The sequence below is a fragment of the Oncorhynchus clarkii genome, chromosome 1 (assembly GCF_045791955.1).
Source record: "Oncorhynchus clarkii lewisi isolate Uvic-CL-2024 chromosome 1, UVic_Ocla_1.0, whole genome shotgun sequence".
Classification (NCBI taxonomy): domain Eukaryota; kingdom Metazoa; phylum Chordata; class Actinopteri; order Salmoniformes; family Salmonidae; genus Oncorhynchus; species Oncorhynchus clarkii.
Genome location: NC_092147.1, coordinates 38,467,581 through 38,483,272, shown reverse-complemented (window position 1 = coordinate 38,483,272; position 15,692 = coordinate 38,467,581). Strand labels below are relative to the sequence as shown.

At 41.4% G+C, this 15,692-nt stretch overlaps 1 protein-coding gene across 1 annotated transcript in view; it reads right to left on the bottom strand.

Moving 5' to 3' along the window:
• Positions 1-4,972: 4,972 nt before the first annotated feature.
• LOC139416192 (ammonium transporter Rh type C 1) overlaps positions 4,973-15,692 on the bottom strand; it is a 14,180-nt gene continuing 3,460 nt past the window's right edge. Inside the window, exons 2-11 of the mRNA XM_071164574.1 lie at positions 15,546-15,692; positions 8,823-8,973; positions 8,469-8,616; positions 8,210-8,376; positions 7,907-8,044; positions 7,589-7,725; positions 7,346-7,470; positions 6,456-6,529; positions 6,000-6,067; positions 4,973-5,057 (exon numbers count right to left, since the gene is read on the bottom strand). The exon at positions 15,546-15,692 is cut by the window's right edge and continues 46 nt beyond it. Of these exons, the coding sequence (XP_071020675.1) occupies positions 5,018-5,057; positions 6,000-6,067; positions 6,456-6,529; positions 7,346-7,470; positions 7,589-7,725; positions 7,907-8,044; positions 8,210-8,376; positions 8,469-8,616; positions 8,823-8,973; positions 15,546-15,692 (1,195 nt within the window). The 3' untranslated portion in view covers positions 4,973-5,017. The remainder of the gene's footprint in view (positions 5,058-5,999; positions 6,068-6,455; positions 6,530-7,345; positions 7,471-7,588; positions 7,726-7,906; positions 8,045-8,209; positions 8,377-8,468; positions 8,617-8,822; positions 8,974-15,545) is intronic.

Below are 15,692 nucleotides of genomic sequence, written 5' to 3'. Positions count from 1 at the left end.
CATGACCCCTGTGTGATCTCTCTGCAGAGAGGACTATGGAGGGTCTGGGTCAGAGTGGTGGTGCGTTACCAAACATTGGTTGTGTGAGGTGGCTGGAAATTGACACTAGGGTCAGAGCTCTCTAATTAGAGCTAAATGATGAGAACAAACCAGGACATCCTGGGATGTTGCATTTGGGTAGTGATTTTCAGATGTGCAATAAATTGTGATATATTGGGGCGTATTGTGCAATAATTACATGAACGCATATATCGGATGAGGTGAAGTCTCAAGGGTTGGTATGAGTTGAGTTTGAGTGTAGGGAGATGGGGTGATACACCTACTGTGTAGTGTTTTTATTTGTACAAAGGTCACATTCTTTTGAATACAATACATCGTCATTAATGAAACAGCTATTCCATTCTCACTGTAAACTAGTTTTAATGATTTCATTTCTCATCACAAAGGCAGTTGATTACATTAGTTACAATAGGAGTAAAAATATCCATATGTGTGGTGGGGCCTATATACTGTATCTTAAATTGTTTTAAACAAATTTCACAGTTCTTTAAACATAAGGATAATTGTAAAACACAACTGAGTGACAGACAGTATATATTGCCTTGACATTCTCAATGTAAAGGTTCTTAATGTTTCTTTCTTTGTTATATTGATAGATATTAAACAAAAACAACATCAACAAAGACAGAAACAATGATAACAATCGGAAACAAAATAGTGTCATAGAAAAAAAGTACAACAATAATAACAAAAACATCCAAATGAAAATAAAACATAAAATAAAAAAAAGATTTCCACATAGTTGCCCAACTTTCTGCTCAGATACACACCTCACATTTCACGATACAATAAGTTTACATATCGGCACAAACAGTATTGTATCCCCTTACTCCCTTTACACTGAGTTAAAGTGGACATTAAATCTTATTCAAATCTGTTCATATACACTCCCAGGAAGAATATGACACTTCGATTTTAACACTGACTGTTTTACTCGCCCTAGCAGAGCTGGTTAGGCCGTTTTCATTTTATCTAGAGCGTTGGTGACTAACTGTGCTGCTGGCAACAATTGAATTACTTTTTTTTGCCGACATTTACTGACACCAGTCATATTCAGAGGGTGTTGAAAGTCGGTAAATTCATCAGTTATTCTGCGCTCTGGTACACTCAGACAAGAATGCTCTGAAATCGGAGTAGTTAGCCAGAGTGAATTTATGAACGCAAGAGATATGCTAACTGGATAACAATTGTTCAAGTTCAGCATAGCTAGCTAGCGAAGCGATTCACAATTCTTGCTAACTAACCAAATTACGCCTGCATCTCTAGCTGCAGCCACCGGCAAATTATATGAGGGGGAAAAGTCGGTCACTCACCCACTCATCTAATGATACCAAATACCATGAGCACATTTTGTTTAATCACCAACACATCAGATAATGATTTTGAAGTTTATTTATTTATCTAGGCAAGTCAGAAGAACAAACAACAAATCCTTATTTACAATGACGGCCAAACCCTAACGACACTGGGCCAGTTGTTCGCCGCCCTATGGGACTCTCAATCACGACCGGTTGTGATACAGCCTGGAATCGAACCAGGGCCTGTAGTGACGCCTCTAGCACCAAAATGCAGTGCCTTAGAACGCTGCGCCAAACTCGGGAGCTCGGGATAGGCTCACCATTTAATAATTTTAACTACCATTTATTGCATTAGCAAAAAATACAAGATAAACATTTCAAAATGGTTCTTTTTAAAGCACTTCCTGCAACGTTTTGAGTTGACATCCTCTAACATTTACCTAAATCACTTCTCATCTCAGCATATCAGACAACGCCATCCTCGAAAAAGTTTCCTTCAACATCAAACAAGGTAAACCGATCAGTTGGGCAGAAGTAAACCAGTCTACCTGTTCCGGCTACCATCTATCCTCAGCCCTCACGAACCACTCACCTACTGTCTACAACCCAGACAAGCTCAACATGCCTCTCCATCTGATCCACTATTCATCACCGAATCTGGCTCCATCACCTCGCCAATGGTTCCATTCCCATCTGAGACAAGCTATCCCTATCCCAGCTATCCTGCTGACCAATTCTCCAGACACTACTTCCACATCAGAGCTGCATCCATGGCATCTCGACACGGCATCCCAAACACTCCTTGGATGCTGGTCCCCTCAAGCCTATCATTCCTACATCCACTCTGACAACATGCTCATCTCTTAGAACCTGCATTAACTCAAGCAGTTCTCCAGTTCCTGCCTCAGTTTACAGACACCACCCACCTCACACACAGAATCCTACCTAATCAACCAAAAGAGGATTGGCTCCTCAGCTAAGCCTGCTTCCTCTTAAGGTTTTTTTCCTTCAAGGGAGTTCTTTTCCTTGCCACCGTCGCTTCTGCTTGCTCTCCTGGGGTTTAAGGTTGGGTAACGCCATGGGCATCTCATCCATATGCCTGTACTACCTCAACTATATCACCAACCATTCAGCACCTGCAGTCCAGAACAGCTCAATTCCTCGCCAGAGTCAGACTAACTTGGAGTTTTCTTTTTAGGGATTGCCATCACCACAGCAGCATAACTACCATGGCCTGACCATGTCTAGCTAAGACTCCAATCTCTAGATTCCACCCCCTGGATCCTTCATCTGCAGCCCTCTGCTTCATCTGGTCCATTCTCATCCTCATTCTCACGTCCAATTCCATATCCTCAATAAAAATTCTAAACCCATTTCAATGTCTGGTCCTTAACCTTCAATGTCTGGTCCTCGTGAAATTCCAGTTTTCACCAATGAAACCTTGTACAAGATCACTTTTTCTACTTGTCAACTGATTTTCTACTTGTCAACTGATACAGTATTGCCCGTCTCTCTGCTTGGAATTAATCAGCTTAGTGTATCAATTAAATATATGGATTATATGGTTATATACAAATCAGGTATTTCAGCAATGGTAGTGCAGGGTGACTTTCCACTTTGTCCTATTGAAGCACACCGGCAGATGGAGAATGATGTACTATTTACAGACATATGATTTAGTTTTACCTTCCAACATTGATAAACTGATACATTTGAGGTAAAAATGTAGTGTTCAGCAGTTGTCAAACTACATACGTTAACTAGGCACTACATAACTTTGGTTCAGTAGTTTTCAGATTTGAGTGGTTAGATGAAGTTAATTGTACTAACAAATTAAAAGAAAATAATAATTAAAGTGAATATCGCATTTTGAAAAGCAGATACTTATATGGAATATGTATCCAAATTAAGAGTGATTTGGTGCAGTGAACAAGTGAACGTGTACATTTAGTTACTCAGTCAACTGAATGTGCTTAGTTTTAAAACATTAGCCATTTTGAGTATCTGTTTAGACTGCTGTGCTTAGTGAAAATGCACCACACACTTGTGGAAATTGCATGAGAGTGATTGAAACAATTGTAATACAATTAAATACAATGCATTTTCTTGCTAATAAGAGTAGCTTTTCTAAAAGAAGCAGTCTAGAAGGGTTTAAAAACAATTCTCACTGGTAAGCTTAATAGAAAAAGCCCTGGATCCACTTACTTTACAATAAAAGACTGAACTTATTTCGTACTCAATGTTTTCAAAGCAGAAGACCTGCAAAATTAAATGATGGATTAACTTAATTCTTTCTGTGAGGGAACTTCTTGTTTGGACCCCCCCAAAAAATATGCTACACAGAGGTCTTCTCAGGTGCAAAAAGTTGGACCTAGACCCGGATCCAATTGGACCAGAGTGACAAGGTTTATCAGAAGTTTTTCTTCTGGTTAACGAACAGAGTTTTATATGTTGGCTAGGCCATCTATAAGTCAATAAATGCACCTTATTAGCGTAAAATGTATATGCTTTAGGCTATGCAGAGCTGTAGTTGGGTCCACCACTGGTAGTTACATACACCCGAGAAACTATACAATCAGGAATTTTGGACCTGGACCCTCTCAGGTAGTCGAGTTTGGGGGACCTGTGAAGACCTGCTACAGTAGACCTACTCCACTACAATAGTCTCAAACACTTCGTGACGAGGTTGCATAAATGGGTAGCTAGATTTAATAAAATGCTTCATAACATACAGATTAGAATGAACAATAAATTAAATATGTAAAACAGGTTATAAGTGAAGACATCCAAACACAGCAGTTTTCATTTGCCTTGATTTAGTTTAATCAAATTCACATCTCACTATAAACACCGGTAATGTACCCCCTTTCTCTACAGTCATAAATATACTTTACACTCCTTGAATGCAGCGATGCACATTTAATCAGGTTCTATGACTAAACGATGATAGCTTGAGCTGAAATTCCATAGAGCCATTTGGATAAACCATAAAACCAACTGGACCTAAAAAACATCAACCTAAGCTATAAACAAAACATGACATACAGTAGAAGATTGAAGATGGCGCAGCAGTGGATAGCTGCCGTGTTAGGGTTCCTGACCATTTCTGCTTCTGCATTTTTGGGAAAGGCCCGTAAGGAAGCATTTCACTGTTAGTCTACACCCGTTGTTTGCAAAGCATGTGACAATTGTATTTGATTATACCTGTCAAAAAGAACAGAATCTCCACAAATTCCGATTAATACAATAATTCCTCTCACACCAGCATCCCCGGTGGTTTGGCCTGTGGTCTTCATTTGGTAAGATGACACAATGACAATGTGGAAAATAAAGTGTACAGTCACCTATCTTACTGTTAATATTAATGATGTAGGGTTACCTGCTTAGGATTCGACTTAAGCAGGTAACCCTGGTGATAGAAACATGGCACCATTATTTTTGTCTGGTTATTCTATCATTTGCCAAAACTATTTCATTAAACAAAGATAATTGTCACTGTTTCTCAGGGAGTTCTTGTTGTGATTCCAATGTAAAGTAGTAAAGATTGACTAAATTCCATGAACAGAACAGGAGGATAGGAGTGTTTTCTGTCCAGCATGAGTCAGTGTAGGGTAGAACCATCAGTTTTTGTAGGGGGGAGATGACATCAGGCTCTAGCGTCAGTTCTGACTCTGTTCCATAGAGAAATGGGATTCTGTACTGTGAATGACAAAAGGTTACGTTAAGATTACAACCCTTGCGTGAAACTGGTACAGTCCAGGACTACACATAGGCTTCAGACCGTTTATTCATACTTTCTGACCAGCACACTCTTTCTATTTTCACATTGCTTTGCTTAAAGGGAATTGAGAGAAAGTTGGTTCCTGTTCTTTTTCTATAATGTTCTACATCAAATAGACAGATTCCACCTAATTAGACAAAATCCTCCTTTCACACACAGTAAATGTTTTTTTTAATCCCCATACACTGCCCTGAAAATGACCTATTCTAAAAGCAGTACCATTGTCATTTTCAGGCCAAGCACAACAACTACGGGATAACTTCAAGGTCACTTTCAGAAAGCACCCGTCCAGGGCTATGGAACACCCCTACCAACACACAGAACAGATGAGCAACACACAGAACAGATTGCCACACACACACGTAGAGCACAAAGACCAATTCAGCTTTTCAAAAAGTCTGAAACAACTAATTTGTGGCAATTTTTCACAGTATTGTGTGGGCTATTGTGTGGGCCCAAACAAGGATTGTATGCACTAGGGGTGGGCATACACTTCATATAGCACAGTGGTCTGCTGCCATCTTGAGGATATTTGACATAACACATTTTATGAGGACAAAGGCATTTTAAGGCCCTGTGTTTTGGTTAATCATGTCACATGACCTGGATTTTAATCTTTATTATAATAAGCCTTTTCCAGAAAAAAGAATTAGACGTAAAATAAAGCAATTCTCTGAGGATGGTTTTGGACCATCCGACAAAAATTAAAGGGGACGTTTGATGACAAAAGGTTAAAATCCAGGTCAAGTAACATGACTAACCAAAAAAACAGGAACTATTGTCGCATCATAAGGCATAATGAACAAAAGCCTTACAATCCAACCTCCATAATCCTATTGTTGCACAAATCTGCTACTTACACATCCCTGTTCCGCATGTGGTTGTTGTCCTCCAGTATAGGTGGAATGCTCTCTTCATCCTCAGGTAACTGAGGGCAGAAATCAACATTTGATTCGAACTTCCAAAAGCATGTAAAAAAAGAGGTAAATAGTTTCCACTGCTATATCCTTCCTTAGCTTCTACAAACCAAAGACCATTTAGTCATAATAAGCAAACCTCCTCAGACTGGAAACAAGCTAATAGCTAAATATTGGTATTAACCATTCCATGAAGGACGTGACAGTATTAGGGAAACAGTTTAGGGGAAATATATATATATATATATACTGCCCTTTAACAATGACACATTGTTTTGATTCAAATTCTCAACAAAAAAAAATGCTCAGAAATCACCTTCAGAAAGATCGGTCGAAAATGACTTCAGTCTTCATGCTATGAATGCATTTGGACTTTAATGGTTTAGGACAGTATCTCACCTCCCAGTAGAGTTCATCGTCAAAGCAGTTGTCATCAGGAGCATCCCCCCAGATAGGCATCCTCAGGATACAGCCTAGGGACAAACACCATCCTCACCACGGAGTACACACAGCAGTTATTCAAATACACCACCCCAGCCGCACAATACTACATGAACTAGTCAGCTACCTCAAAACCTGTCCTCACTAAAACACTCATGAATGTGTCACATGTTGTCTCCCTTATATTTACCCCAAAATGGAGACCATACTTTTTGGTATGAATGTAACATTTATTTTGAGTGGGCAGTGACCTTTCTTTATTTAATATACTTTGTGAGCCTTATTCAAATGTTGCATGATTTCTATCCTTTGCTGTGTTTCTCCTTCCTTTTGTGTTTCCTAATTGATTTATTGTAGACTCCCCTTGGAGACAGGAGTTGGGCCTGATTGACTTAATGAGCTACCACACAACTGAAAAAGGAGAGAGATGGCCATCACTGCTGCTGCCTCCGCCACCACCACTGAAACCCGGAGGGGGACCAGCGTCGACAATGCTCACTACCACGCAGATAACGAACGGTAGACCCCTAAATGTGTGGGTGAGGTGGAATACTTCTGTTCAGAATGGATGTTTCCTCTCTATATCTGTGCTGCCAGCACTGTTCTGTGGGCTGGGTGCCGCGAGCAGATGATGACCGAAGGGTGGTGGGAGCAGCCAATCTTGAGGACATCCAGCAGTATGTACTGCATCTCTGGGACTGAGCGTGTGAACCAGATTTTTGTACATTTAAAAATCTTTGACCTTGCAGTATATTAGCCTTGTTTGTGTGGTGGCCTGGGATCTCAGAACCTGTTTTGATCAGCGCACACAATCTAATCTAGAGACGGTTACATTGTGTCCAACTCACCAACAATGATTCCTCCTCCAACTCCAAAGCAGAGGGCAACACAGAGCCCTGCTGCCTGGTGTCCTCCCTGCCGGCTCGGCACCATGTCTTTCCATTTCCCCGTGAAGTCAAACGTGTTTATCAACCTATTAAAAAAAACATTTACTACATCTAAGGTGGGGGAAAAAACTATTGGAAGCAGACAAACTAAGCAGACTTCCTTGTTGCAGCATTGGATGTGCATAATGATATGACATAACTCACCCCGCCTTGCCATAGACCCCTTCACTGGCGGCTGCTGCAGTGACGGCGCCCACAATGCCCCCTATGACCCCAGGCATGGCGTGGAGGTTGTGGATGCCACACGTGTCCTGGATCTTCAGATACTTCTCCATGAACGGCTGAGGGAACAGACACATACATGCCCACTAATCAAATAGGAGTACCCCAGTCAGTAGTCACTACTATACTAGCCTCTAACTAGCAATTACACTTCTTCACTGCATTCGGTAGGCACATTTCGTGGAAAGTTGCAAATAAATCTGATGAACAAAGCTGATGTGACTCCATATTCTACATTACCGTGATATAGATGTAGCCCAGGGTGGAGATGATGCCACAGCAGAACCCTATGATCAGAGACCCATAAGGCATTAGCATGAACTCTGCTGCCGTACCCACGGCAACACCCCCTGCCAGCGTGGAGTTCTGGATGTGAACCTGGAACACAGGAACAGAACGGTTGGCCAATAGTTTGAATGGAGATGTATGATAAAAAGGAAACGGGTATGGCCATTACTCCAATGACCATAGGAGTTGGCAAGACAGCCCAAACAGATCTGGAACCAGGACAATGTATGTAAGGCACACCATATGACCAATTACCATGTCCAGCTTGCCAGTCTTCTGGGAGAGACTGGAGATGGCTACGGTGGTGAGGACAGTGGAGGCCAGGGCCAGGTAGGTGTTGATGGCCGCTCGATGTTGCCCATCCCCGTGGTCCGTGATGGCTGAGTTAAAACTAGGCCAGAACATCCACAGGAACAGGGTTCCTACGGGACAGGGGTGGATCCATGGTAGTACAGTTGCATATATACCAGTATGGAAAATGTGCAAAGTGTCAACTATTGTGAATCCGACTCACCGATCATGGCAAAGACGTCTGAGTGGTAGACAGAGCCATTCAGACGCTTGCTCTGGTCCAGGTTGGGCCGGTACAGCATCCACGAGATGGACAGACCATAATAAGCCCCGAATGTGTGGATCACCATGGAGCCGCCAGCATCCCTGGCCTGTAAGGGAGAATGATATACAGTAAACCAGCCACCTTATTCGTATATGTGGATATCAACATCTATTCCACAAAACCCTATTGTAACAGTAAATGTATTCAGAAAATCAATCAAGCACAGGCCTTGATACAGCATCACTGTGGGCCATTTGTGAGAACCATGTATGCAGGACTTAATATTAAAGCCTTCATTTACTAAAGACTTACATGTATGAGGTTGAGGATGATATACTCATCCACAGCATACAGAGTGATTCCAAACAGTGTCATCACCATCAGCTGGACTGGGCTCAACTTGCCTAGCACCGCCCCATACGCTATTAGGCAGCTGGCTACACAGAAATCTGCATTGATCAGACTGAGAAGGAAGGAACCAGAGCAGGATTACAATGTATAGTGGGTCGGTGTCAGCCTGGTACCATATCCTTTTTTGCTGACTTGCCAACTCATTTGGTCATTGTAACACAGCAAAAACAGATCTGGGACCAGGCTAGGTTAGTACAGTGCATTCCGAAAGTATTCAGACCCCTTGACATTTTGTTACGTTACAACTTTATTCTAAAAATGTATTTTTCCTCAATCTACACACAATACAATATAATGTATTATTTTCTACATTGTAGAACAATATTGAAGACAGCAAACATATGAAATAACACATGGAATAATGTAGTAACCAAAAAAGTGTTAAGCAAATCAAAATATATTTTATATTTGCAATTATTCAAAGTAGCCAACCTTTGCCTTGACGACAGCTTTACACACTTTTGGGAATGTTAATGTTGTATAGTTTTGGAAAGGTCTGGAACTTACCTTTCTGGTATTTAAAAAAAAAAAATTGCTGAGGTGTACTCACGTATGACAAATCTAATATTTTTTTCCTATTCAACATAAGTGGGGCAATAGGGCTTGAAATGACTGAACTGCTTTCTAAATATAGTAACAATAATAAACATAAACAACTTACTATAAGATTTCACATTTCTTATAACTGTACAATAAATATGATCATACTTCCAAGGTGCTTGAGTACAGAGCCAAAACAACAAAAAATGTGTCACTGTCCCAATATTTTTGGAGCTTACTGTGACTCTGTACACCTCACAACACAGAGTGCACCTTTCCTGCAGTCAAATTACCTAGTGGTCTCATTGGTGGAATGTTAGATTTCTCTTAATTCCATAATTAATACTCTTTTATTTTTCTTTATGCCGAAAATAGAGTGTTTCTATGTCAAACAGTTTTGTTATATTTCAGTCTTATGTGATGTATATAAAGTGTAATATTGGCATGCAAACTCAAAATTGAATACATTTAAACTCAATATCTGACATGGTGCAGGTGTCTTCTTTTTTTTAAAGCCGATAACCATGTGTGTGAGGTGAATACTTCAATTTCAAAGTAGATTTGTTAAAGACTACCAAGAAACATTGTGTGACCCATATTTAGCCCACTGCTGTAAAAGGTTTTAAGGGCTCGATTCAATCCGTAGCACTGAAGTTTGGCTTTACAGCATGATAAAAATTTAAAGGCAATGCATTCGCGCAAACTGCATTAACGCTAAATGCTTTATATGTAGGCTCAATTGTAAATTACCTTTAAATTTCAACTCTTCAGCACTGCGGATTGAATAGAACCCTTAATTTGCATCTTACTTTATAACAATTTGTTCTGCTAGGATACGAAACGGCTCTTATGGCTTTAGCGTTATGGCATTAGCGTTATGGCATTAGCGTTAAGGCATTAGCGTTATGGCATTAGCGTTATGGCATTAGCGTGGGAATTATAATGGCATTAGAGTGCTCAGTGAAAAGGGCACCCTACCTCCCGAAACCACAGTTGACTTAAAATTCTTACATTCATAGTTCATTGTCTAATGTTCCTGTAATCAAATTTCAACAGCATAGGCCTTTATTTTCTGTCAAATCACACTCATCCCTGCAAGTTTACAGCCTACTGCTCAAAGAGAGGGCAAAGAGGGGCGGGCTATCAGCTGATCATAGCGGATGTAGATTATGTAAATCAGCTAGTTAGTTAGACAGCTAGTTAGCTATGCTGTTGAAACAATCTAACTGGTCTTTAACCGTGATTGTTTTTTGTTCTGCTTCCCTATTCCTAACCGTGAGAAGACACATGCAACTCAAAAGGTATCCCCTACTACACTACCTTTCGGCGCCTGTGGCTTCTGTCTGCAGGACAAGTGCAGTCGGGGTGGACTCGAAGTACAGATCAGGGTTGGGTTATAAAAAAATATCAGAAACTTTGAACATCCCACAGAGCACCATTAAATCCATTATTAAAAAACAGAAAGAATATGGCACCACAACAAACCTGCTAAGAGAGTGCCGCCCATCAAAACTCACGGACCAGGCATGGAGGGCATTAATCAGAGAGGCAACAAAGAGACCAAAGATAACCCTGAAGGAGCTGCAAAGCTCCACAGCGGAGGTTGGAGTATCTGTCCACAGAACCACTTTAAGCCATACACTCCACAGAGCTGGGCTTTGCGGAAGAGTGTTCAGAAAAAAAGCCGTTGCTTAAAGAAAAAAATAAGCAAACATGTTTGGTGTTCGCCAAAAAGCATATGGGAGACTCCCCAAACATATGGATGAAGGTATTCTGGTCAGATGAGACTAAAATTGAGCTTTTTGGCCATCAAGGAAAATTCTATGTCTGGCGCAAACCCAACACCTCTCATCACCCTGAGAATACCATCCCCACAGTGAAGCATGGTGGTGGCAGCATCATGCTGGGGGGGAGGTTTTTCATGGGCAGGGACTGGGAAACTGGTCAGAATTGAAGGAATGATGGATGGCGCTAAATACAGGGTAATTCTTGAGGGAAACCTGTTTCAGTCTTCCAGAGATTTGAGACTGGGACGGAGGTTCACCTCCTAACAGGACAATGACCCTAAGCTTACTGCTAAAGGGGAAACATTTAAATGTCTTGGAATGGCCTAGTCAAATCCCAGACCTCAATCCAATTGAGAATATGTCGCATGACTTAAAGATTGCTGTACACCAGTGGAACCCATCCAACTTGAAGGAGCAGGAGCAGTTTTACCTTGAAGAATGGGAAAAAATCCCAGTGGCTAGATGTGCCAAGATTATAGAGACATACCCCAAGTGACTTGCAGCGGTAATTGCTGCAAAAGGTGGCTCTACAAAGTATTGACTTTGTGGGGGTTAATAGTTATGCACGCTCAAGTTTTCTGTTTTTTTGTCTTATTTCTTGTTTGTTTCACAAGAAAAAATATTTGCATCTTCAAAGTGGTAGGCATGTTGTGTAAATCAAATGATTCAAACCCCCCAAAAAACGAATTTAATTCCAGGTAGTAAGGCAACAAAATAGAAAAAATGCTAAGGGGGTGAATACTTTCGCAAGTCACTCTACCCTCAGCTGATCCCTTCCAGGAGATCAGTGCATTGCACCTAACATATTTTCTTCTCCTCCCAGCTACAAGATACGTGTTGTCACTATTGATATTGTCCTGCGCTGTGCTGTCCAAAATAGAAAAATCAGAAAAACAGTTGTCAAAACATTTTCATTTACGAAAGGAAATAACTGAAATAATCAAACAATATCTCTGATTATGCTTTTCTGTAGGATGGAGTTCCTTTGGCTGATCCTGACACTCTGCGCCCTTGTCAAAACCAACCCAGCAGATGTAATCACGAGCGGACCCCGTACGGGAATCGTTCACCACGATGATCCAGGACTCCTTATAACTAACTGCAGAGTATACACACAGAGGGTGTATGTCCGCCTAGACGCAAAGAACATGTACCGCCAACATATTTCACCTGCGGCTTATTTGAGTTGGCCCGGGCAGTTAAGCATGCCCAGCTAGACACTGCCCATATGTTGGCCCAACTCCAAAAGTTCACAGTCACCCAGTCAGAACTAGCAGAGCCCAGGCGAGAAAAAACTATTAGTCTGGGCGCTACTCTCGATAGGTGCAGCCGTAGGGTCACTATTTGCCCTAGGTACCACTAAAGTCAACGCAGTCAGTCTAGCCACAGTCAAGCGAAATGTTAGGGAGATTACTGAAGAGATGCCACTTACCCAGCAACAGATGAAAGCACAGGCACTCAAGTTGCAACATGTGGGAAAGTCTCTCCATGACACTATTCTGGTGGTAAACACACATGCTATTCTCCTGAACAAAACCCTCCAATATTTAGGAAAGCTAGTAGAGGTCAGGAACCATGACTTTGCCCATGTCCAATTGGTTCGATTGTTATTGGAGGATTTTCTCTGTGAAGTTTAGCAGTTCTACGGACCACTTGGCCATGAATAGAATCCCCTCATATCTAGTGCCCCTCTCAATGGTGTACGACATATTGACCTCAGCTACTACAACCATGGTAAGGCTGTTAGTCACATTATAGTCTGGGGATGTGATCGTAATGAAGTGGGATTTTTACTGACGCTGCCGGTTGTTGAATTGGAGAATATCTATAGATTGAAAACGATTCTAAATGTAGGATTTTGCCATGACAGAACCCACTTGAAAATTGCCACACCCCCAGACATAGCTTATCAGGAAAACAATACAGATTTCTATCTCACCCCTAAGCTGTTAATGTGTACTCTAACCAAAGACGTCCACTACCTCAGTCCAAGCAAACCGTTCGTCAGGGATAACACTGAGCATCTTTGTGGTCTTAAGCCTATCATCAGCAAAGAACGCTGTAGAGCCAAAATAACCAAACAATGGATGGGGCCACCAACACACAAGTGGAGGTGGTACGGAATCGATGGTTGGTTAACACACCGTTCGCGTCCACCACTATGACTTACGAACGCCATGACTCAACCACCCAATTGAACCTCCCCAACCAGACTGTACCAGAGGGGGCGATTACCCACATAGACAACCTCTCTCTATACCAACTTTCCGACATCAGGATAGACACAGATATTGAAATGCCTGACGCTTCTGCTAAGTGTTCCCTTGAGTTACCACAAGCCATTCAAAACCAAATCCAGTATGAGGGACCAATGACTGTTGATCTTAGCGTACGGGATGAGGCACTTTTAGTTGACCCGACTGACTACAGACCAAAAGATTGGTCTGTCACCCTCTCTTGGACGGTGCCGAACAGTATCCTGACTGTTACGATGATCCTTGGTCTTATTTCCCTTGGCGTGTGCACCTACTATGTACACAGGCACACATGTGCAATGGAAGACCTAATGAGATCTTATACTAGGATCACCCGTGGGACGGAAGCAATCCCGATTTGCGGAAAGTTGGCATAGATCCATCATCCCCAGCCTCCTCTCCCGATATTGCTAGGTCAGCCCTGTAATGTCCCCAATGTAAGTTTTTTCATTCAGGGTGCCATTTTTCCAAATGCCTTAATGCCTTAACTACCCACCTTCAAGTAGGATCGCCCTAGATATGGCATTAGAGTCAATGCCATGATAGACCTTGGACATATTTTGAACATAGACCATATTAGGTGATTAAGGTATGATAGCTATATTTTCTATATCTCTTGTTTATGTTTTTATTCATTTGATTGAATTTCCTTTGAAGTGATAGAGCCATAAACAAGTTCCCCATACAACCACCAGTTAAAGCCACAACGCCGCTCATTTGGAGAAGAAAAGTAATGATGTATTGCCTGAGTGTTTTGCGTTATTAACGTCTGCCCAAGTTACTGCCTAGATCCACTAGCAGGGACAACTGGACAACGGGCCGGAACACAGAGCCACTGCTGGACCTCCCATATCCATTCTAGTGGTGATCTGCAGCGTGCAGAAATCCTACCAGGGTAAACCACCGGGGGGGATTGCTACGATGATCCACAAACTAGGACATCCGATGGTCATTCTTATGGTGGATTGCAACATGCAGAATCCTTCTAAGTTTAACCCACCAGAGGGGGACTGTCATGACTGGCCTGTTCAGGTCAGGTTACAATGGACCACACTCCTACAGATTATATATCTCACACCCACCAGAGGAGGAGAGGTATGGAGGTGGGGGGGGTTTTATGACACCTCACGCCCATTGTAAATCTTAAGGCAGCAGACAAAATCCCTTTGTCCTCTCACTGTGGAGGAATGGAATGTGTGATGTGCCTATGGAGAACCTACCTCAGAACAGTAACGTGCAATAGATGGACGTTGGGACAATATGTTTCGTCAGCCAAAATGGTGGTGATGACGATAGATGGAATATTAAAATGAATGTTGTTTTTGTTATGTAATCAAAAGTTAAATGACGACGTTATAATGAAAACATTGTAACTTGAAAACTTTTCACAATATGTACCTGATGTTTGCATACTGTACGTTCGTGTTTTTAAGGTAAAATGTTTTTGTTGCACTGTATGTGTGTTTATAGTTTTGTTTAATGTTGTGTTAGTGTATGTAAGTTGTTCTGTCTGAAACGTTGTTCCCAATGCTGCTATTCCATCAGGTCTCTCTTGGAAAAGAGGTGTTATCTCAATGAGAAAATCCTGTATAAATAAAGGTCAAAAATATATATATATTTTTTTTTAAATATGCTCTTTCTGGCACTCACACTCACATGATCCTTTTCCATGAACATATGTTATTCAATGGATTGATTTCACTGACGTAGGTCTAAGTTCTGAATGACTGACTCATTCACATATGACTCATTCATGCTAAAGTTATACATACTACAGTCAGTGAATGGTCAGCCAGAAGAGCTCTATACATTGATGTTGAATGGGGTGAGTTTGTTAAAAAAAAATGATATCAATCCATACAATATTGTATGGATTTATACAATTCATTGCGCTGAAAAAAGGGATGCTTTAACTAGTTCTATATAATTATTTTTAAACCCACATCACTTTCACCTATCAAATCCAATACTAGTATTCACTGATCTCAATAGACCAAGAAAACTAATTTAACACTGTTAGACCAAAGCCGTCAAACTTTAACCTCTCCATGCTGATCTTGATCTTTCCGTCCATGGGGTCCAGAGATTGGAACCAGCCCTGCATCAGCAGCGCCCACTGAAGGCCGAAGGCAGCGATGAGGAAGTTGAAGCCCACGGCGCTAAAGCTGTAGCGCTTCAGGAAGGTCATG